Here is a 23,824-nt window from a genome sequence, read left to right on the forward strand (position 1 = left end):
ATGTAATTATCTTGTTACCATCCTCATGTTATTGCTATATTAGTAATACATTTTGGGGGCTTCTGAACCAGGAACGAGGATGGTCAGATTATGTACTCTGCTTTTTTCTTTTTATTATTGAACTCCCTTTAGATGCATATTTGATAAAAAATGGTTGAGAGTTTATGGCACTGGCATACATGGACACGAGGAAATTAACCAAATAATTTCCTGTGTAAATATCTTTATCATATCACTGAGTATTGTACATATATGGACCTTGAGAATTATGTATTTCTGTGCTAGGAAACCATATGCTTAGGTGATTCGTCAGAGGCCATCTCTATATGTTCATTGCCCTTGATAAACTTGCTGTACCATTTAGCAGACAGTTTTGGTGTTCGCTTTAGTGACTTAAAGTCCACATAATAAAGACCGTACTTTGTGGTGTAACCAGAGAGCCATTCGAAGTTATCCATCAAAGACCACACGAAATAACCTCTCACATCTGCTCCTTTCCTGCACAGAAGTAGCAAAGTTTTGTAATTACCTGGCTGCAGAGCAGTTTACATGAAAAGATAATTGAGGAATGCAACAACCTTATAGCTAAGCTCAAGTAAGTGAGGTAGTCATGAATGTAACTTGATCTTTCAGTATCATTAATTAATTCTTCTGTTGTGGTGCTGCTATTGCCTATTTGCGCATAACCTGAAAAACCAAAAGGGCAATCAAGATGTCCATACAGATATTATTATGGTACCAATGTACTACAAGTGTACTATATTTAAAGATGTATAGTAGTGAACCATTGTTCTATCCAAAGGCACACGTTTGTAGCTAATATGTGGATTTTGCGAAACCTAGTAACCTACCATTCTCTGTGATGTACAAAGGTATGCTTTTATATCTCTGCTTTAAATACATGACCAGCTTCTCCATAGAGCTTGGAACCACACAGGTGTTTGCAACCGGTGTCTGCAATATTGATTTACTAGTGTTAGGTTCTGCCAATCAATTTGGAAGTAGGATTGTTGTTGCATAGACTAATGCAATATACAAGGCCAACTTTTACCGGTTTTCCAATGAGTATCCCATTTCGTTCTGCTGATTCAGTAACTAAAGCATCACCAGCGTAGGTGTCCAAATCACATAGAGAATGTATGCAATCCTTGATGTATAATGTTTCGTAGTGATTTATGCCAATGAAGTCAATTTGGTTTTTCAGTAGTTGCTTCTCTCCTTTAGTGAATTTCGGCAAGTTTGGACCTAAGATTTGGCGCATTTGGTGAGGATAGTCACCAAAGAACAAGGGATCCAGGAACCTATTTTAGCATATGTCATCAAGTGAGCATTCAATTGCGAAGACCAAACGGTCAGTTCCAATAGTAAAATACTAGTATGATGGAAGGTTACTGAATCAACTGATACACTGATACCATGGAGCTTGGAAAGACAGAGCTCGGCTTACTGCCAAGTGGTCCTCTGTGATATTCCTCAGTGGTTCATACCATCTCATATATAGTGAAATTCCAATAGAGCCACCTTGCTTGACCTGAGAAGGATGGAGAACAAGGAAAAAAGTTATACAACTTCCATGAGGATTTAAGAGCAAGCGCACATACGATATGTCATCAAGTGAGCAACTCCCTTTATATCCAAATTAATGTGTCTGTTGTACCTTGTAATTTTTTCTGTAGATGTTGACTGCCATTGCATGAGCTAATATCATGTTATGCGCTGCAATGTAGGGCTCAGTCGATGAATTGCCAGAATTGCATTTCCCATACGGCTCGGAACAGTGGCTGGGTGGAAACTTCCCCATGGAGTATTTGAGCTTTGTCAGAAAATTTGCCTCATTGAATGTAGCCCAGTGCTTTACTCGGTCACCAAACATCTTGAAGCAAAGCTCAGCAAAGTAGGTGAAGTCCTCCCTGAACAAAAACGCAGAAACAACCACATATGAGCTTACTGCATCTTCGTAGATAAAGCTATTATATGGGCTTACTGAATCTCTGGGCTCAACCAGGAGCCGTATCTTTCTTGGAGTTCCTGGGGTATGTCATAGTGGTTGATCGTCACAAATGGTTGTATCCCTGCACCAAGCGTATCAAATGGCAGGCCCCGTTGAAAGAGACTAAACTGAAAGGCTTGCTTGTTTTGCAGGGTGGCATTTGTGGAGGGAGGTAGCTGGCCACACAACAACAGAACAAAGAATGCATTACCTTTTCCTAGCAGGCCGTTGATGAGGCTATTGTAGAATTTGACGCCTGCCGGATTAACACCTCCGAAGCGACCCTCTGACCAGGGACATTTGAAAGGTAAAGCATATAATTAAGTTAAACGCTGCTACTAAGGAAGGATTCCGTGCGTGTTTGTCGCGCTAGGAGCTGGGGCAAAAGGTTCGACAGTTGGTGTAACTCATGAGATTCTGAGAATGAGCTCACTTGGAAGTATTCTCGACCAGGACAATGAGAATCTGTAGCAGTCGAGGCCAAGCGAATGCATTATTTCTATGTCCTCCTGCCAGTGTGACTTCGAGTGAGATTTTATTTTTTGGAACTGCCGGCCCCTTTATCTTACTGATTTATGTAGGGTTAAAAAAAGCATGAGCACTCATAAATATGTATTTATGTATGCTTACCTTGTATCGATGATAATGGTCAGTGGCCACGTCGCCATTGCTTCCATCCTCAATCTTTCCTGATTTTTGGTTAAAATAGTCAATACTAAGACAGGAAACAAAATCAAGTGACCGTCTGTGATTTTATAAAGCGCATATATTTAGGACCTGTTTCCAAAATTTTTTAGACCAAAAGTTATGTTTTCGCGTTTTGGAAGTACGGGGCCAAAATTTTTCGGCCCCAAAATGTGCTGTCCCAAATTGAGGCTTTAAATAGGGGTTGTTTGTATTCCTGTTTTGCAAAATGTTTTGGAACTAAACACCAAAACTAAAAAATTTTGGTATCAAGTTTTTGGTGGGCTGTTTAGAGTTTTGAGGATTTTGCAAAAAAAATTCAGAAACTATACAACCCCTTACATTGGGGACAGCCACCTCCTGAATGGAGTCTATCACAGTGGGGACAGGCACATCCTGAATGGAGTCTGCTATCATCAGTGAATTAATGATTTTGGTTGGGTTTCAGGCTTTGAGCACAAAATTGTACAGCCGTTTGTTGTTGGGTTTCAAGTTTCCAAGTACTACCTCCATACAGAAAAGAATGTAATTATGGGATTCATGCCAGTTAAAATAACACAAGTTTAATCAAATTTATATTAGTAAATAATATGAGTATTTATGTCTCTAAAAAATTTATTATAAAATATATTTCATAATAAATCTAACGGTACTGCTTTTATATCATAAATGATATTATTTTTTATATAAATTTAAGCAAACTTTAAATTATTTGACTTTTCGAAAAGAAAAAATTGCATTCTTTAAGCAAATAGTAGTTGGGTGGGCTCCAGTGCGGATTACGCGTCAGGCGTCACTATCACCGTTCACCACGGACGGAACCTCTGTGACCGAGTTACTGGATTCACTACTATACTCCTTGGCCCCATCTCGAAAGCTTCTCGTTACCTATCCAAATCAAGAGGTTTTTACCTGTATGCCATTATAAAAGATTGACCAAACCATCATGCCACTAAAAAGTTGTTTCGCACCGCTGTGCCCAACTTTATCTTCGGCTATACCTGTGTGCCATTCCGTCCATTTTTAAGCCTAACGGCAGTTAAGTGGCCTGACAATAGACTTAAATGCCCCTGTACGGTCTCGACAACAAAAAAAAAAATTGTCCCCAATGCCATTGACCGCGACGGGCTCCGACTTTTCCCCTCCGTCACCGGCCACCCTCGAGGCCGAAGTGCTCCACGCCATGACCCAACACATCCAGAGGAACACCACCATCTCCTCCCGCGTGAGCTCCCCAACGACCTTCCCGTCCTCGCCACCGCCCTCGTCCGACTGGAGCTGGACGCCGCACGGTGCTCCCGCGCCGGCGCAGGCGGCGGCGTACACACGGAGGAGCAGCGCGAGCGAGCAGGAGGCTGGCACGCGCGCGCAGCAGTGGTTGAACCCCCTGACGAACAGGACGCGCGAGAGCATCCGGCTGCGCGTTGGCGTTGGCGGCGGCGGCGGAGCGGGAGAAGGCGGCGCGGAGGAGCGGGAGGCAGAGGGCGGCGGAGGCGATGGTCTCCTGCTCCCGCTGCTCTTGCGCCTCGGGGACAGGTTGCCGCTCGAGGAGGACGCGCCCATGGTCGGCGTGGTGTCGGTGCGTGCGGCCATGGCTACTGTGGCGGCGGCGGGCTCGGCGAGGCGGCCGCCGCGTGGTGGACGTGGCCTGGGAGCTCTGCCGCGCGCGCTTGCTCTGCCGCTTGCGCACCAGCCGCGCCATGCCCTGACTCGTGCTGCCCCCACCTACTCCTGCTCCTCCTGGCGGCGCTCCTTCCCCGCCGTCGTCGGGGGCGGCGGCGGCGGGGGTCATCCGGCTGCCGGTGGGCGGGAGAGTGGGGGTCGTGGCCTGCGCACCGCCGGACCCCGCCATGTACGACTGCCTCCTACCACGACCAGCAAGAAAGCAACCTCCGACCACGACCTCCGACCGCTCACCTTTGTCGAGCTGCAGCTCGATGGCGTCGAGGTCCATCTCGAGGCGCGTGACAATGTCGTGGACGTGGTCTACGTGCGTGCCGAGGACGTGCACGAGAAGGTTGGACACCGTCCGCGGCACCGGGTTGTCGGTGTGCGCGCCGTCGGCGTGGTTCATGGCCCGCAGCGACTCGAGCAGGCGCTCCTCGAGCAGGCGGGGAACGTCAAGGCGGCGCCGCGGCGGTGGAGGAAAGCGAGGAGGTAGAACGACGGCGGCCACCACCACGGACAGCACCGGCGCGGCGGTGGCACTGCTGCCGAGCTGGTGGGCGCGCATCAAGCGGCTGGTGAACGCCGTGGTGGACGCGCGCGAGAACGTGACTGGGAGCGCCACTGGACGCGCGCGAGAACGTGCCCGGCGCCGACCCCCGTCTCGGTTGCTCCTGCGCCACCTCCTCCGCCATGGAATCTTCACTCTTGCGGTTCACAATGATCGAAGCACAGGGTCTCACCGTCTCAGGGAAGGGAGAGCCAGAGTGAACGGGAATCTGAATCTGAGCGGGGCGATGTTGTCTAGTGCGGTGGCCGGTGGGGCATCCATGTACTTGTGGTTATCTCAAGATGACGAGCAATGCCTGACCCAGGCTGCTCTTCGACACTGATCCGTGACTCGAAGGGCAAGAAAGACATTGTGCTACCTAGAACCCACGTGTCAGACATCTTAAACGTTAAAAAACAAACGGAATAGAGACGGAATGGCACACGGGTATAGTCGAAGATGAAGTTGGTCACAGCGATGCGAAACAACTTTTTAGTGGCATGGTGGTTTGGTCAATCTTTCATAATGGCATACAGGTAAAAAGCTCCCAAATCAACGCCGCTTAAGTTGAGCCACGTACTGTGGATCCTTTGCTTGCTATAGCACAGAGCCGGAGAGTCATCCTAATCAGGTCCTTTATTTTCAAAACTGTTTATTTACTTAGACTTTGCCCAAAAATTAAAAAAAACTAAACAGAAGAGCGTTCATTAGCCAAACTGTTCACTTTCTCCTCACCCCATTCAAAAACATTAAAAGATTCCCTAGAGCATCTTCAACAATGCTACCCAATTTACACCTCTTGATTTGGATAGTCATCTAGTTCAACACTACCTATTTTTTGGTTGTTTTCTGTAACAACACTACCTAAAAACATACCCTCCAAAACCATTCTCCTAGAGAAAAACATGTGGGACACATGTGTCATCTTCTCTCTGAGGTTCGTCTCCTAGGGAGCAGTTCGCCAGCATCGTGTAGGCCACCGGGACAGGTCGTGGCACCCATGCTACCAGCGCCGTTGGGGCTAGCCTCGCCAGGCAGGGCAGGGCTAACCACATGTGGGGCTGGCCTCGCTGGCCAAGGCCACGCCGCCTAGGGTTAGCCGGGCCGCAGGAGCTAGCCACGCTGCCGGGCATGCCGTTGGGGCAGGCTGCGCTGCTGTGGAAGACGACCGTGTCGTGTGGAGATGCGGAGAAAAATCATGTATGAAGTAGTTGTGCGAAAAAAATTAGTGGAGTAGAGGACCAACACGAATAGGAATGGATAGTGAGTAAGGCTGGATCACTAGTACAAAAAACGATTTCAGAGTCAGTCAAATGGGACTTTCAGGGCCGGTTTTTATAACCGCCACTGTGCCACCGTTGCTGAAATTTAAGTCTTTGTAGCAACGGTTTTTTCAACCAGCACTGGAAACGGGACTTTAAAGGTGCTTGACTTAAAAAATCCGCCTCCGAAAAAGAATCGTCTGTGGCGGTTGCGTTATGTAAACCGCCTCTAAAGACCCAGTGGCGTTGTCCTATGGGCAGGGCACGGGCAGGCCTCCCCCGATCGCCTGCAGCTGGCACGCGGCGGACCAGGCTTGGGACACGTTCCAGGAGAGGGACTTGAGGTGGGAGCCCGAGCCAGAGCCGAAGCTCCCGCCGCTGCTGCTCCGACGGTGGTGGCCCTAGCCGTGGCCGCGGGCGGCTTTTTCGTTGGTGGCATTGGCAAGGCGGCCGAAGGAGCGGTTGCGCTGGCCTACGACGCCCCCGCCGTCCCTGCCGTCGAGCATATGAGGATGGTGAGGTCGGTGAGCGCCTTGCGGGCGCGGCGGATCAGGGCCTCGCCGAGCGGCGGCGGCGAGGAGGAGAAGGAGGAGGAGGAGGAGGAGGAGGAGGAGGAGGAGGAGGAGGCGAGGATGGCTGAAGCGATGGCGAGGTGCTTTCGCCACTGGCGGACGAGGTCGAGTCCGTCGTGGACGGCGTTGTAGAGGTCGAGCGCCTTGACGGTGCGGTCGAAGAAGTCGGCGACGAGGCGGTCGAGCGGGGGCCGCGCTGCGGGCGTGTCTCTGGAGCCGAAGAGCAGGGCGCGGAACTCCTCGAGGCAGAGGAGTAAGGCGTCAATGAGGCGGCGCATCCAGGCGAGGGAGAGACGTCGTCGGGCGGAGTAGTGAGGAGGTTGGTGAGGAGTTGGGCAGTGCGGCACTGGAAGGCGTCGGTGGCGTCGTCGGGCGGCGGCGGCAGGAAGGAGTGGATCTGGTTCTAGTCTCGGCGGAGCGACCAGCCAAATTACTAGTAATAAATAACTCATTTATTGGTGTGGTTCTGTTAAGTGAACTGCCTCTGGAAATCATGGATCTTCAGCGTCGGCTCACTAAGGACAACCGCCTCTGAAAATAGAGCTTCAGAGACGGTTCACTTAAAGGAACCGGCTTTAAGAATTCAGATGCGGTTTTCTTAACTGAACCGCCTCTAAAACGGCTGCATCAGAGGCGGTTCATAAGCTGCAGTGCCCAATGATATAGTTAGAAACGGTTTCCTATGTGGACCGTCTTTGATGGAAATAGGAGGTGTTGCTGAAATTGATTTTTGTACTAGTGGACAAGGAGCTAGCTCGGCTCGGCTCAGCTTGTTAGGATTGAGCTAGCTCGGCTTCGGTTGTTATCTTAACAAGCTAGAAAGTCAGCTCGACTCGCCTCATTAAAAGCTCAAGCTGGCTCGTAAGTTCGTAAGCCAGGTATAAAATATATATAAAATATAATATTTGTATTTATCTAAAGCTTAAAAATAGTAATAATATAATATAATATAATATAACATATTCAATAGTCTTAACTCCAACAAAATATTTATAGCCGAGCTAGCTATGAGCCGAGCGAGCTAACGAGCTTTGAATTTTTCATACAGCCTTAATAGTGAGAGAAAATAGAAGGTCAAACAAATATGTGGGTATAGTTGGGGGCCTACTGAAGCTGAGTTTTCGCAACCAATATCGAATTGGAAGTATGGGGTTAATTGGAAGTGTTGCTGGAGATGTTCAAAGAAAAACAGAAAGAGGAATGTGCAGTGTGGAATGGCAAATGGATACATCTCCAAGTAATTTGAACAAAAGCACCGAAAATATCCCGAATCGCTTGTTCTAGAATCTCCTTAACCACTGTATATAGTAACTACTTCCACTCAAGGCGGCCATATAGTTTGCTTATACCCCTTATTATTGAGTTGCTTAATTAAATGGCTTAGATCATCGTATGCACAACTGAGACCTTGAATATGAGTGAAGACATCCCAATCGCTCAGGCCCTTGTTGTCTTCTAGGTAGGCGCCTTCAATCTAAAATGAGATGTAGAAGATAGTCATAAGAAGGAATTAAATGGAAAACAATAGAAGAGAAAGTATCCAACTAACATAGACTACATCATCACTGCAGGTTTGGCTAGATCAGCAAACCAAAATTTGAAAGGTTTAGATGGAGAGCTAAAATTTCGTTGAGTAGTCAAAGGGTAAACGATAGTGTTGGAATCTGGCTTCCACCTTCAGTTTGCAAATTAATCAGGAAAAAAAAAATGATGGCAGCATGCAGACTGCTTACATGCATGCGTGCGTTAGAGTCAGCTTGCTGAGCTCGGCATCGGCTGCCGCACGGCCCGTACCTGGTAAGCCGACGTGCCGGCGCCGAAGAGGAAGGACGGCGGGAAGTCGCTGCGCCTGAGCCCGGTGACGGAGGAGCAGAGGAGGGGAAAGAGGAGGAGGAGGAAGAAGAAGAGACGCGCCATGACGGCGGGCAGCTTGATCTCGCAGCAATGTCGGTCCCCGTGCTTGAGTCCTCCGTCCGTTCTAGACACACTACCAACAATGCACTGCATGTGCACCCGGTCCTTGGCACATGGCACCCGTAGCCGGAGCACACTACCAAGGGCCCCGAGTCGTTGGAACTTGGAAGAGTTCCGCAAGGCTCCTGCTAAATATATGCTAGAAGAACTGTAGTAGATCAGTTCGAAGTAACAGCTTTTCTCTCGGTTTGTTAAAAAAAAACAGCTTTTCTCTGGTTCCTTCAATTATGTTTTACTTATTAGGGCCAAAGCCATTTATTCGTGTGCCACAGTAGGTAGCTAGAGCCCTTCCAAGCTATTTATGCCAAACGAGCCTTATTACGTACATATATAGCTGGCATACACTAGTACAGAAAATATTTTTACAGGCGGTGCTAAAGGCATCTTCACAGGCGGCCAAGCCCACCACCTGTACCAGGGGTCAGTACAAAATGGACCACAGTCCAGGCGGTTTTCTTGTTGGGCCCTCTGAAATTTTTCTACTAGCGCCATGATATTGTGAACCGCTAGTGAAAAAAAAAACAAAGTGCCAGCAAAAACGATTTTTGTACTAGTGATAGACATTTCACATGTGTGAAAAAAAAAGATACGACAATGAGGTGTGAACCGCGCTAGCTACCAGAGATGAGGCTGTGCCTGTGTATCCAAGAAATTAAAGGCAAGTGGCTATCATTGTGATTGACAATGAACTGGATGGATGGCACCCTTGGTCCCATGTAACCAACGTACGGTTGCTCTGCATGCTCTGCATGGTGTGTTTCAAAATGAAGTGGAATGGAACTGGTTCGGGGTTATTTAGATTCAGGGACAAAAGTTTAGTTTCTGTTACATCGAATGTTTATATATATCAACTAGAGTAATTATAAAACTGTAGCATCGCATTGGCTAATTGTGGCTCTCAAATTAGCCTCCATCTGTGTAATTAATTTTATAGTTAGTCCATGACCATGACGCCTAAACAAGCGACAAAGGACCCAGCGGCCGCACACCCCAGCCGTACTCGTGAAGGCAAATCTGGATTCCATGTACAGTAGGATCCACGTGGACGGGTGGAGTCGGGTGAAACTACTATTTTTAGCTTTATATCTCTCCAAAACTTTGTGAGAGCAGGTTTTTAGGGGCTCCACGGTGAAGCCATTTCATTTTACCCTGTTTAGCATAAAACAACTCCAAACGGCTTCTGAAGCGGGTGGAGAAGTCCTGCCAAACAAGGCCTTAATACTCCTAGTTAGTATCAAACATTCAGTAGGATAGGTCAGTGGGAACCAAACACCCTTTTCATTCTAGTTTTTTGAGTTGATATTATCTTGTATGGTGTGTTGGTTGAAGGTGTTGGAAGAGCCATCTCGGTTCCATATTTGGTTGGAGGGGCAGATGTGATTTGTTAGACACCCGTAATGTGGGATTTGCATGTCGTTCTCTCTCACCATGTTTGGTCCCTTACATAGGATGTTTCCAGTACCTTGCCGAGTCCTTCATATCTGAATTTCGATATATTGACACAAGTGTGACATGAATTTTGATATATTTATATACACCAATTTTAATATATATGAATTCTGATATTTATTAACTAATATGAATTTGATATGGAACCCTAATAAACCTGAGCTTGGTGCATGCAAACCCTAACCGGATCGAGCTCGACACCAAACCCTAACCTGGCCGAGCTCCGCGCCAAACCTTAATATCCCAAGCTCGCCGCCAAACCTCAACGGTGCATGCAAACCCTAACCAAAGCTGGGCATAATAACCCTAAAGTCTATAGTATTTAAGTTTAGGCCCCTAACTCCATTTGGATATGCATGACTTTACTATGGTTTTGATTTATATAAAGTTGTACTAATTAAGATGGCCAACCAGCTGCAAGGTGACAACCAATGTTGGCACTCAATATGGCCCCAACGAGGCTGATAACCCAGATTTCGATGATGGCACTCAATACTTAAATTTTGACGTTGATGAGCAAGAAAATGTTGGCAAGGTATTTTTAATCAAGCATCTCTTATATTTGAAATTAAGCAGAATTCCATTTGTATATATTACTAAATCTTTGTGTTTCTGCGTATGTAACCCTCTGGATCAATGTCGACGAACACTAGAAATGTACAAGACCCGACCAAAAAGTTGGAGGAATGCAAACATAATCTCAGCAGCCAGTACCAGTATCGATGAATCATTTTTGCCAAAAAATAATGGCAAGAAATTCATAGAAGATTGTGGGTTTCTTGTTAGGGACAAGCTCCTGATCAAACGCGTGTGAATGGAAAATGAAGAAGGATGATCCTCATATTAGTTATGTATTGATAGATACAAGAGGATTCTTTGGAATGAAATAACTTCATACTTCGAGCTACCTGGAGATGAAAATTTAAAATAACTAGTTAAGAGTTAGGCTCTCAAGAAGATGGCCACATAATTCCATACCTTGAAGAAGGCCCTGCATAATTAGTTTGTCAAGAAAAATGTGACTCTTGATTTCACTGTTGGCCCATAAAAAAAGTTAAGGGCCCACTGGGATGAATTTATGAGCTACAAGAGTTCAGAAGAGGGTGAGGCGTGGGTGAGAAGGAACCAAGAGAATGCACGACAAAAGGTATACCATCATAGACTAGGAACAGGTGGCTACAAAAGTGCCATTGTTAGGTGGGAAGTGTGGAGGCAGCCTTGTGGTTGCCAAAGGGATCACACCTCGTACCTTGAAATGGCCTGAACACTCCAAGATTTGGTTTTTTGTGCATGGGGGATCACTAGACTAGAGACGAGGGCATGTATTATTGGTGAAACACTCCTAACAACTGCAAAAGACTTTTTAATGCTATAGATGCTTCTATCTAAGGTGAGTTCTAGCCTAACCGAGAGAGGATGAGCTGCCATACGCCCTCGGGAATCCTGAACACCCTAGGCGACACATGAGGCAAAGGGTTAATTTCAAGGAATCATGGCTTCCCTTAGGACATGAGAGCTACAAAAGCCATCAGAGAAGAAAGGATGAGGAGGCAAAGTGGCTCTGGAGGTTAGAGGAGATAGTGCTTTGATCACATGAATGAGAAAAAGACTTAGAGGCGAGAACGCATGAGGAAGTCAAACGACAAGTGGACTTAGCATTGAGTAGCCAAAGGCGGTCAACATTAGAGTTGGCGTCAACATTAGCCCCCCTTAGCTGAGAAGCAGCTGCGCTTCCATGTACGGGGCTCCCAAATCAAGATGATGATACATGGCAGCACTACCCCATGGATGACATCACTCAGAAGATGACACCTTGTGAGCTGCACATTCTCGCGCAGAATATCACAGTCCTACTGGCTACCACTATTGTTTCTCCCGTGGACCTTGACAAATCACCAAGAGTCCAAGGGAATCCGATTCTAGCAGGCTATGCTAGCATCTTGGTGGATAGATTTTATCAAAGATTATAGAGAACTAGGTCTTGACATTCCTCAAGGTGATGGGGAAGACCTTAGGACAAGCAGAGCATGCATTCATTCTATGGCGTAAGCGCTACATCATGATTCTCAGGGTGCCACCTAGGGAACCATTGCCTCCTCTCAACTACCTCATCATAGGTGCTGATGAAAGTGAATGAAATAGTTTTTCAAGCATTTTCAATTGTCTTCTCGTATTTAACTGTTTACTCTCAATCATTTTTGTACTTATAGGTCCCCTAGCTTAAGTCCAATTTTTCAATCTCCGGATCATGAGAGTTCTCATGATGATGATGCGTACCATGGCATGGCTGCATCTACATCTCTGTTGTCTCCTCCATCACCGCCGTAGTCTCCCCCTCCACCTCCTGTGCCCCAGAAGCATAAGAGGAAGTCCCCACCCCTGAGGCGGAAGTCCCCGATAAAAAAGAAAGCCACCCATAGGACAAATCCCTCTCCCTAGAAGTTGCCTTACAAAAAGTCTGAAGAGGAATCAATAGCGATGATAGTAGTCGATGTGAAGAATTTCTTTGAAAGTGTAAAGAAAAAGTGCCATCAAGAGAAGCCAATGTTCGTACCCTACAATGTACTAAGGAAACAAGTCGACCAATATGAGAAAAAGCTACATGAAAAATCTAAGCCCCTGCCATTATAAGACTATGGCTGCTCTCTCAACAAGTCATATAAGGTAGGGAAGAAAGTGAAGAGAGCAGGGAAAGATGTTGTATAGCTCAGGAAACAATCTTTGCAATCAATCAAGCCGCTCCTTGTTCATGAAGGTGGCGAATATATCGATGAAGAGAAACTTTAGATGTTGATAGAACAACTGGTCTGACAAAGGAAGACCTGCTCACGGGGATAGGATTGCCACCAAAAAGCCTTGTGCATTGATGAATGGAAGATCTATAAGTATGGCAGGAGTCTTGTCAACCATGACTCGTTTCCATTGCTACAAATGCAAATGTACTTGTTAATCATGTGGTACTTAGATGGATTATTGTAGAAGTTAAAGAAGTACTTTTGTGGTGAGGACATGATACATATTGATTTCAATGAATTACACCAACTATTCTACATGCATGCATGGAGGCTCTCAACAAATCTCTCCTTAGCTATTGGTGTCTGTAAGTGTTTCTTTCTATAATTAACGTCTCTTGCACGATAGTTCATTGTATATGTATAATTATCCTCTCACTATATTCTTTTGTACTATATATATGCAGATTGGAGATGGTGAACCACAAAAAAGCAGGAGTCTTTGCTGTTGGTTTCATAATCCAAATATCATATTCAAGGACAATATTGCTAAATGACCAGTCAAAGTGGAGAAGAATATCTTCAGGTTCTTACATAAACAACGCCCCCCTTTCTTTTTTGAATTAGAAAGAAGGGAATTACAAGACAATGAAACTATTCTAATTGTCTTGTGCATATTTTATTTTGCTTACTCCATGTTGAGTGTAATTAATGAGGTATGCCTGCGTATAGTGGCTTACTGACGAGGCCAGGGGCTAGCAGGGGCCATGGCCCCCTAACAATCCAAACTTTTTTTATAATATATAATATAGTGTTTAATAGTCTATGTTCATATTAAAAGGTATAATAAATAAAATCATGTTATATATGTCTATTTATATCCTCTAGACAACAAAATTTACAATAAATATTTTAATTTATATAAATTTTATTTGTCTACTATATATATTTTTAAATTTTTGGTTCTGTTAGAATACATATGTTTCATTATAGATATAGACGCTCACATAGATGCATGTATACTCACTTTAACGAACAGACACTTTCGAAATACAGATTTTATTATTCATGAGTCAACATATGCACTGCGTTGTCGACCGAGCGGTCACCTACCGCGGGTATGAGCAATTTTGAAATACCAAGCAGATAGGTTTTAATATTCATTACTCATCATATGTGCACCAATATCGACAAACATGGTCATCTATCACGGAAAAAATAGCCAGCATGCTAAATCATCAAATACGAGAATAAATTCAGAAAAATAGAACTTAACCTCAGAGGAAAAATCTAATCAATTAAGCTACACTAAATTCTCATATGTTGGAACTCTTTGGCTGGCCGCTTTATGCATAATTCCTGGAGCATGGTGCCAAACCAAGATGGGGCCAATCTGTAGATTGAGTTTACATTCAACAAGCTAACACTACTTTTATACATCTGGTAGAAATGCTAAGGAGCACACATGAAAAATTTCAGTGTACAGTGCATGGAGGAAGGGGGGCTAGCACCTAGCGCGCGTGGCCTTCACGGCCCTCCGCTAGTGCCTATATATAACATGCAATTTTCACTAGATATCGTTGGTCATCGATCTTTCCCTCCAACAGTCATGTAAAAATCTTGAACTCATTAAGAGAAGACAGATCAAAGTACAAGGACATATTAGATCTTCTCCGGAGGTAATTTTGGTTTCACAATATAACTCTTGCGCTATTTTCTTAATATCATGGGAATAACTTCATTTATTTATTTTTTTAGGCAGTGCCTGGGTAAAGTTCACTGATAAACACTGTGGTGAATGGACTTGCCTCTATCGCTAGATGAATACAGAGTAAGTACTACCTAGGTCCCCACATCTTTATTTAGTTCAATTTATTATTATCATGCTTTATTAGTTGATGAATCTTTTTCTGTCTGGAGCAGAAATCGGGAAACAACTTTATGTGGATACTACATTTACGAGCACCTCATGCAGTATGTGTTGAAAACAAATGAAGAGTTCCCTGAAGTGCGTAAACAATACACACAATTTATTTATTACCATTATGTTGATGTGTACACACATGCGAATCATAAATATATTCATATTTTTTTCTTTCATTCCCAACGTGAATGGAAGAAGCAAAAGGTCATACGAATTGATCATATCAAAGCAGAATTATTAGTAGGAGTTATTAATGGGATTTTTAATGACCAGGTCTTATATCCCAATGGAGAGTTCTATGATAACGGAAGAAAATACAGTTCCCAACTGTAACGAAGATGATTAGGATTGAATATGTATGTATGATGCTTGAACGAAAATTTATAAGTATAGTAGCATAGAATACGTATACGGAAAGCTAACTGAAATAAAAAAGAATTTAATTGAAATAAATTATAAAATAAAAAAGAAAAATAAAAAAAGGGTACCTTTAGTACCGTTGGCAGCACCAACTGGAACTAAATGTGGCAATACCAGGGCAAGGTCTGGATCCCAATTTAGTCCATGTTGGTATTATCCGGGACTAAAGGGGAGCCTTTAGTCCTGGTTGGGAAAACAAGGACTGATGCCCATATCTGCACTATTGTCTATTGATGTCTTGATATGCATACATACACATGGCACATATATACAAAATCATTGAGACAACTTATATGAGAACATGTGATCAACTTTATGTGTAAAGTGTGATTAAACATATACAAATTACTAATCTTCTGAGGATAAATGGTCCATGGATTAGGCAGTGTACTGGTAGGAATTTCCATTTTGGGGCCTTGTTCTCAGGGGTGACCCCTTGAGGAACTCACTATACCATTTCGCGGATAGTTTTGGGGTTCGTTTTTGTGTCTTGAAGTCGACATGGTAGAGCCCAAATCTTTGTGTGTACCCAGAGTTCCACTCGAAGTTGTCGAGAAGAGACCACACGAAGTAGCCACGCACATCAGCCCCTTTCCTTTAGAGAGTGAAACGATCGACATACAAGAAGAATATGTGATTTAGTTAGTGATCAGAGAGAAAGGAGCTGAGGAAGAACATGCGGATGCAGACAATTTATCCAAGGTATGGATCAAAGCCACAAAGTGTTGCTTCTGAGCTGGTTCAAGACTGATCGAGAGTTATGACAGTTACCTTATCGCTGAGGCCAGAAAGGTAAGGTAGCCTTGAAGATAATCTACTCTTCCTGTGTCATTAGTAAAATCCTTGGCAGACATGTTGCTATTGCTTGCTTGGGCATAACCTGCAAAATTTTTATAGCATATGAGTTTGGACCATGAATGACTAGAATAGCTTAGTGGGGCCACATTTCTTGGTATTTTTATGTTTATATATGAATCCTAATTTTGAAAGCACCCCCTTTGGTAAAACTATTTGTCACATTTGACTTTGCATTATCTTTGATGGGTATCTTTGATCCACTATATTCTGCAAACTTTGACTAGTACTATTTAGTTAAACTTTTTTCAAACATTTTTCTGAATACAAATCTAGCACGTATAACTTACATGTTTTCAATCTAAATAATTTAAATTCATGTGAGTAAATATCTAAGGTAAAATACTTGTAACAATCCTATCAATGTCCTAACACATAGTGTTGTGTGTGATTGTTGGAATGTCATACTCAAATTACAACAATAAAAACATCTAGAATACAGTTTCATTAGAACTATGTTTATTCCATCTAAAAAATAAAGAGATGGGTAGAAGCCATACCATTTTCAGTGATATACATTGGTGTGTTATTATATCTCCTTTTGAAATACATGACCACTTTCTCCATCCCATATGGAACGACATTCAAGTATGGCGACCCTGTCTGCATGAATGAGATTGCAAGCATCAACAATCATTTCTATACTTCCTTGGCTAACAATCGATAATTCATTTTTTTCTAAAAATGACCGAGAGTTCTACTGCTCTTCCTAGTTAGCATTCATTAAAATAGGACGTGGGCATCACCACCTAAGCTAGTCCTACTTAAACCAGATGAGCACCCAGGCCCGGGCTAAATGGAAACAATTATCCTCTTGGCCAAGAGGTTGGCCTATTCCCTATGTCAAATAAACTAATATTGCAACAATGCATGTTTACCCTTTCACCAATAAGTATTCCATCTCTGTCTATTGAAGTACTAATTTGGGCATCCCCATCAAATGGATCCAATTCACATGGTGATGAGTAGATACAGTCCTTCAAATAGGATGTTGAATAATGATTTAAACCAATGAAATCCAACTTGGATGGTTGTAGTATCTTCTTTTGTTTTGATGTGAATTCAGGTAGGTTTGGACCCAACATCTTGCGCATCGGAGAGGGGTAATCACCAAGAATTATGGGGTCCAGAAACCTGGCATAATTAAGCAAATTAGCCATACTATAATACATGGCTTGTTATCAGAAAATAAAGTGTTATTTACATTCTTGGTATCAATATAACAGAAAGATTAGTACCATGGAGCGCCAAAAGATAGACCCCGATCAACTGCTAAGATATCTGTTGGGATATTTCGGAATGGTTCGTACCATCTTGAGAGAACTGTAATTCCAATATAACCACCTTGTTTCCCCTACCAAACATCAATCATATTCCACAAACAATTTTCTTTAATTGGTGTTTTCATTTCAGCAACTCAACCTAATGAGATTATTGTTGCATATTTGGTACCTGATATTTTTCCTTGTAAATGCTGACCACATTTGCATGAGACAATACCATGTTGTGACCCACTATGTATGGCTCAGTTGAAGAATTTCCAGAAGTACAGTTCCCAAATGGCCTTGAGCAGTGACCAGGAGGGTACCGTCCATAGATATAGCTGAGCTTTGCAAATATATTTGGCTCATTAAATGTTATCCAAAATTTTACTCGGTCACCAAACATCCTGAAGCATACATCTGCTAGGTAACCAAAGTCCCTCCTAAAAAGTATTTAGAATTGAAGTCAAACCAACCAACCAATCAAGAATTAGAAGCCATTTTTATCACAGATAAAGAAATGGACATACCGAATTTTGGGGCTCAACCATCCACCATATCGCTTCTCTAGTTCATATGGAATGTCATAATGAGATATCGTCACAAATGGTTCTATACCTGTTTACAATGTAGTTCAGAACTCCATATCTTCAAAGTAGTGTTTATTGCTCATATCTATTGAACTAATACCTCTTTGTAGAAGAGCATCAATAAGAGCATTGTAGAATGCTACACCATCTGGATTAACATGCCCAAAGCGGCCTTCTGTAGCAACAAATTATTTCAACAACCTTTTTTCTAAAAAAATATGCATAACCACATTTGTGCCATAAGAGAGGAAGGGACTAGTACAGAACTAAAATATTGTCAAACTCACTTGGTAGAATCCTTGCCCATGCAATGGAAAATCGATATGAGTTGACACCCAAGGAATGAATCAATTCAATATCTTCCTGGAGCATAGAAAAATGCCTCTGGTCTCAAGTAGTTGAACAGATACCAAGATCCATTGTAATATCAACTACCACTATTGATTGCAATTTTATATTAATTACTAAATTACCATGAAAATTGAAATCCATGGAAAACTTGTAGCATACATACCATGTAACGATGATAGTGATCATCAGCAGTGTCACCATTGGTCCCATCCTCAACTGTACCTAAAGGGATTGAATAAAGAAAACAGGTGACTCAGAGAAGAATAAAAATGAATTGACATCTAGGAGTTATGCCTAAATTAATTCCTATAAATTATCATGCTTCACCTTGCTTATGGGTGAAAATATCCCAATTGCTTAAGCCTTTATTACCCTCCAAATATCCACCTTCAATCTGGACAGTCAGATAACAGTACTAATAAAAGTTATGGAATATCTAGCTAGGCATCCCAATATGAAGAAAGCAAGAAAGATTGTTATCACAGCTTGCTGGATTATTTGGACCACTTGAAACAGAGTAATTTTTGACAGTGCAAGCTTTTCCTTGGCTACTTGGAAAGCAGATTTCAAAAAGGAACTTGGCTTGGTTTGCATCAAAGCCAAACAGTGCATTAAGGCCCCTTTAAATTTGTGGAGAGAGTAACTTTTGTAATATTTTCTTTTTCCCTTGTGGACTTTTCAAGCCTTGTAACTTGTACAGTCTATATCAGTGGCGGACCCAGAAACGGACCAAGAGGGGGGCTAAATAACATAGCTAAATTTTTTTTTGCTCGCTCAATCCAATACACTAATAGATATAGCTAAGATTGATAATTCAATATTGATTCAAAATGCTCAAAAGCAAAGATTTATAAAATAAACATAGAAAAATACCAAATACATGGAGTCTTTTACTAAAAAGAATCTGTTAAAAAAAATTTTGAATCCAAGAGGGGGGCTGGAGCCACCCCAGACCCCCCCTTGAGTCCGCCAATGGTCTATATTATAATAAAAAATTTAAGTAGGGGCCTCCCCTGCTGATCCCTCAAAAAAATATGAAGAAAGCAAGAAAATATCAGGATGGCATTGGTGATATTATAATAAAAAACTTAAGTAGGGGCCTCCCCTGTTAGACGGTTTTGATTATGATAGGTTTCCTGTTGTCCCTTTAGATACATTTTTTTGGCGAATATATACAACACATATCCTGCTTGTGTCGATTCCCCTGGCCTAGTGCCTCCATCTAACATTGTTTCAGTTTTATCTCCCATTCATACTGTTTAAATGGCAATTTCGCTCATTTTAGTAGTTGTTCAGCCCGAGTAATACATGGCCTTTCCGTACTGTTTCAGGTTCAATAATGATATATGTGGTAGAAACTAGCTAGTGAGACTCACATGTAATTTTTTGTTTTGAAAATGACTCACATGTATTTAGCGTTTTCTTAAAGTAATTGTTGAATTGTCAGTCATCTGGATTAATGATCCACAGTTACTTCAGATTAACGCAATAATGTTATTTTTTTCTCTCAGCCCAAACAATTGTGAAACCTAATACCTAGGCAAAATTCACAAGATTGCTAAAAATAAAATTCGGAACCAAGATATATCAAATGTGTACTGTACCCAATGCAGAACTTCTATGACCTACTCCCTTCATCAAAAAAGAATGCAATTCTAGATTTGAAATGTACGTTACACTTAGGCCTTGCACTACTACACAGAGGTACTATACAAGCGGTTCGTAACCTCTTTTTACAGGCGGTTTGGCGAATCGCCTGTGTTTGGTGGCCTGTGGAAATAAATTTTTCCGCAGGCGGGTAACTGAGAACCGTCTGTGGAAATGTATTTCTACATGCGGTTCAGTTATGCCAACCGCCTGTTTTTAAAAATAGGAAAAAAAAATTAATACATGAAGGCTCACTGGAAAGTCGCGTATTTTTTCGCGTAAAATCGCGTGCTACGCGGTCGGTGGGATTCGAACCTGAGACCTCGCCACGTAAAATCGCGTGCTACGCGGTCGGTGGGATTCGAACCTGAGACCTCGCCCTTGCGCGTACCCTCCTCTCCACCTATCACTCATTTGTGTTTGAATTAGAGTTTAGTTCCCCACATACTATCATAAACCAAGCATAAATTGATTATTTGAGGCCCTAAACGGATTCAAATGGAAAAGTCGTCAACTACAAAGTTTTATAACTTTTTAAAGATGTACAACTTTTATATTGGTACTTCCTTCATCCGAGGTCATTTACAAAATTTGAATTTCAAATTTAAGAAATTCAAACATAGTTTTCAATGACAAGATGATTTTAAATGAAAAAATTATCAACTACAAAGTTTCATAACTTTTCAAGATCTACAACTTTCATTTTGACAGTTTTTTCAAACGAGGTCATTTGAAAAGCTCAAAAAATTCAAGTTCAAATGTATTTCTACAGGCGCATTTGTAGAAATTGATTTTCATAGGCGGTTTTGTAGTCGGGTAAACCAATTTCTTTCCACAGGCGTTCTTTAATTAAAACCGTCTGTAAAAATTATGTTCCACCGTTGGCTTTGAGCAATTCTGTACTAGTGTTGTTTAGTTCACCCAAAAATCAAAAACTTTTCAAGATTCCCTATCACATCGAATCTTATGACACATGCATAGAGCATTAAATATAGATGAAAACAAAAACTAATTGCACAGTTTGCCTATAAATCGCGAGACGAATCTTTTAAACCTAGTTACTCTATGATTGGACAATGTTTGTCAAATAAAAACGAAAGTGCTACAGTGTCAAAATCCAAAAACTTTTTGGATCTAAACAAGACCTTAGTTTTAGAAAAATAGTAACAACACTTACGTCTTCAAATATATTAACTATAAAAATATACTGCATGACTAATCATGACATTTATTTCATAAATGTTAGTAGTTTTTATATAGATTTGATCAGACTCGAAATTGTTTGACTTCTCTGAAAACAAGAATTATACATTTTTTTTACGGAGGAAGTATGCTTATAATTAATCTGCTTAGGGCAAGCATAATGAATTTGGATGAAGTAGTCCATATAATTTTTTTTAGAATTAAGTAGTCCATATAAGTGGCCCTATCACAATAGTCCATAGCTATTTTTACTGGCATAATGTTAAAAGCCCAAATAACTGTAAACGTGGTCCAGAGAGCAGTAAAAAGGAAAAGGTTTAATTTATGTGGTCGTTCGATTTTTCTCCCTCATTTATAAAACTAGAAATCTTCTTACCGGCAATTATTAAAACCGTTTTTTTTACCTCTAGCAGTTTGGAAGGTAGTTTCTTGACTTAGCAAACCCACATGAACACGTGTCCCGGTTAGCCCAAGCCTACCATTTAAATGGTGCATTTGGTAGGAATCTAGATTATTCTTAGAGAAACGTTTCGGATTCGGATTATCTCAACAAAATTTCATGAGGTGAATCAGAATCATATTCTGATAGCACACGCGGGAGACAAGAGAAACAAAAAAGAATCGGTACGAAACCGTCCTCTAGCCGATTTAGAAACACAAGCAGAATACATGAAACGTTTCTCGGTCGAAGCGATTTGCTGGTAGCCCGTTTGGTGTCTTCTAAAAAATCATGGCTGAAAGTATTGTTTACTGATTTCTTGATAGAAGAAATATTATTAAATGATTAATAGATTCGGCACATAAGCTCAAGCAAATAGAGCCTAAATGTCTAGTCTGGCTCTTCCATTCGTTGCACACCAAAATGCTCTCGGCAGCGCATGCAATTTTGCGTATTGTTTATGTTTTTCGATGTTTAACTCAGCACATCTTTTTTTTGAGTGATCTTAACTCAGCATATCTCATTTTGAGTAACGTTTTGTGAACTGATTAAATTTTTAGTTTTAGTACATATCTTATCTTCAGTAACGTTTAGTGGACTGATTGAATTTTAGTTTTTCATACTAAAGCTAGAATTCAATCAATCCACTAGATGTTACTCAAGATAAGATATGCTGCGTTTACACAAAGGTTGTCACTTACGCAAATCCAGAGGCTTAAAAAAATTGTTCAAACCCCATGATGGACCTCTAGAAGTGATTAGATCTCTGCTATATTCAGTAACATGGCAAACAAACAAACCATTCTCGCTGCACTAACAAGTACTAGTACCCCTCTCCTCTGATTAAACTAGACACTTATTGGCACACCGAACCTAAATGAATCGATCTGCTCATCTGCAGCAACGTGAATAAGGTAATGAAAGCGCTAACCTCTTTATTAGCTGGCTCATGTGCGCCAAATATTAATTAAAGCAACGTGATCTACAGCCACGCGGATCCTCTGCCCTCGCTTCCTACGCGAGCTACCTCTCTACGCTGAAGCCGCAGTGCAACACAACACCACCACAACGCAACAGCGGTGCGCGCGCGCCATCGCCGGCCGGCGTACCGCTGTGCGCTGACGAGAGCGCTTTGCGCGCGAAACGACCAATACGGTCACGGAGGAGCTAGGATATGGATTTTGACTGCGCGGGTGGATGTGTAATTTTAACTGGTAGGCTTGGGCTGGGACTGGCACCGTATCAGTTTTGGTTTTGCATCCCGGCACCTGTCCCTGCTTCCTCCGCACCAACATCGTCCGTCCCTCACTCCGCCCCTGTAAAGCTCCAAGAACTTGAATCGAATCTCCCCCACAAAATGGATGTGGTTATCCATGTGGATGCTAACATGCATGGGCGCTGGCTTTGGCGCGTGTCTGTGAGCTCGATCGAATGGGAGCACGACGTACGCCTGAGGAAGGAGCTGGCGTAGTACGTCGGCAATGCCCTTGTTCCCTGCTCCCAGCGCTCATCTGTATGAGCATCTTTATGTGCAAACTGAAGAGAACCGATCGACACAATAGCAATGTCTTTGTCTATCTATTGTGTGAGGACCTCCAACCAAGAATGAATGCTCTTCACATTTCGAGGCAAATAGGTAGGTGAGTGTGGGGCGTACCTGGTAAGCAGAGGTAGAGGTCCCAAACAGGAAGTCTGGAGGGAACTGGTTGCGATCAATAGCTGATGAAGCGCACGGTAAGAGCTGGTGAGCAAGAAAGAAGACGAGCACAATTATCACGCCCGCCATTGTAGCTCGCTGCTGGCTTAACTGGCTGCTTTGCTAGGCCACCAGCGGGCAACAGTCTGTGGTCTGTGCCCTCTTTATTTATATACCAAGACTAATCTCACGGGAACGCAGCGCTTAGAGCTAGGCTTTGAAAGATCGACTTTTTTACGTACTTAGCATTCAATTTTTAAATCTACGGCTCAAATCGGCTGTGAACGCCTGAGGATGTTAGAGCCGTGTAGAATGCACACGCGGGAAGAGATTTTTTTTTTTTCCGCTTAATTTTTTTTATTTACCTTCTGTCCTTCTCGATTATAATGTCTTGGCGTCCAACGTCCACCGACCCTGCACAAGTATCCTTTAATTTGGAGAGGGACAGGGACCTAATTGTATGCAGGCAAAACGAACCAACAACACATGTAACACGTGTAGATTCATTAGGAGTTATGGCTATGTGACACATACAGCATGTGCATGCATGGTATATAGA

At 42.6% G+C, this 23,824-nt stretch overlaps 2 protein-coding genes across 5 annotated transcripts; both read right to left on the reverse strand.

Moving 5' to 3' along the window:
• Positions 121–8,796, reverse strand: LOC8064479 (beta-glucosidase 16). Of its 2 annotated transcripts, XM_021463241.1 has the most exons (12): positions 8,518–8,796; positions 8,131–8,197; positions 2,621–2,679; positions 2,424–2,499; positions 2,202–2,276; positions 1,985–2,072; positions 1,658–1,910; positions 1,416–1,531; positions 1,052–1,301; positions 852–954; positions 579–687; positions 121–498 (listed from the first exon to the last, which is right to left on the reverse strand). In XM_021463241.1, the coding sequence occupies exons 1-12, from the start codon at positions 8,728–8,730 to the stop codon at positions 282–284; spliced, it is 1,626 nt and encodes a 541-aa protein (XP_021318916.1). In that variant the 5' UTR covers positions 8,731–8,796; the 3' UTR covers positions 121–281. The 2 variants fall into 2 exon arrangements, with proteins under 2 accessions (XP_021318916.1, XP_021318917.1); XM_021463242.1 differs by lacking the exon at positions 579–687 and having other exon boundaries at positions 343–498.
• LOC8064482 (probable inactive beta-glucosidase 14) lies at positions 15,426–23,461 on the reverse strand. 3 transcript variants are annotated; one of them, XM_002448128.2, is made up of 12 exons: positions 23,227–23,461; positions 18,608–18,674; positions 18,444–18,502; positions 18,217–18,292; positions 18,030–18,104; positions 17,870–17,957; positions 17,530–17,782; positions 17,316–17,431; positions 16,956–17,211; positions 16,578–16,680; positions 15,994–16,102; positions 15,426–15,817 (listed from the first exon to the last, which is right to left on the reverse strand). In XM_002448128.2, the coding sequence occupies exons 1-12, from the start codon at positions 23,353–23,355 to the stop codon at positions 15,601–15,603; spliced, it is 1,548 nt and encodes a 515-aa protein (XP_002448173.1). In that variant the 5' UTR covers positions 23,356–23,461; the 3' UTR covers positions 15,426–15,600. The 3 variants fall into 3 exon arrangements, with proteins under 3 accessions (XP_002448173.1, XP_021318918.1, XP_021318919.1); XM_021463243.1 differs by having other exon boundaries at positions 18,030–18,101; positions 23,227–23,412; XM_021463244.1 differs by lacking the exon at positions 15,994–16,102.

Source organism: Sorghum bicolor, chromosome 6 (assembly GCF_000003195.3).
Source record: "Sorghum bicolor cultivar BTx623 chromosome 6, Sorghum_bicolor_NCBIv3, whole genome shotgun sequence".
NCBI lineage: Eukaryota > Viridiplantae > Streptophyta > Magnoliopsida > Poales > Poaceae > Sorghum > Sorghum bicolor.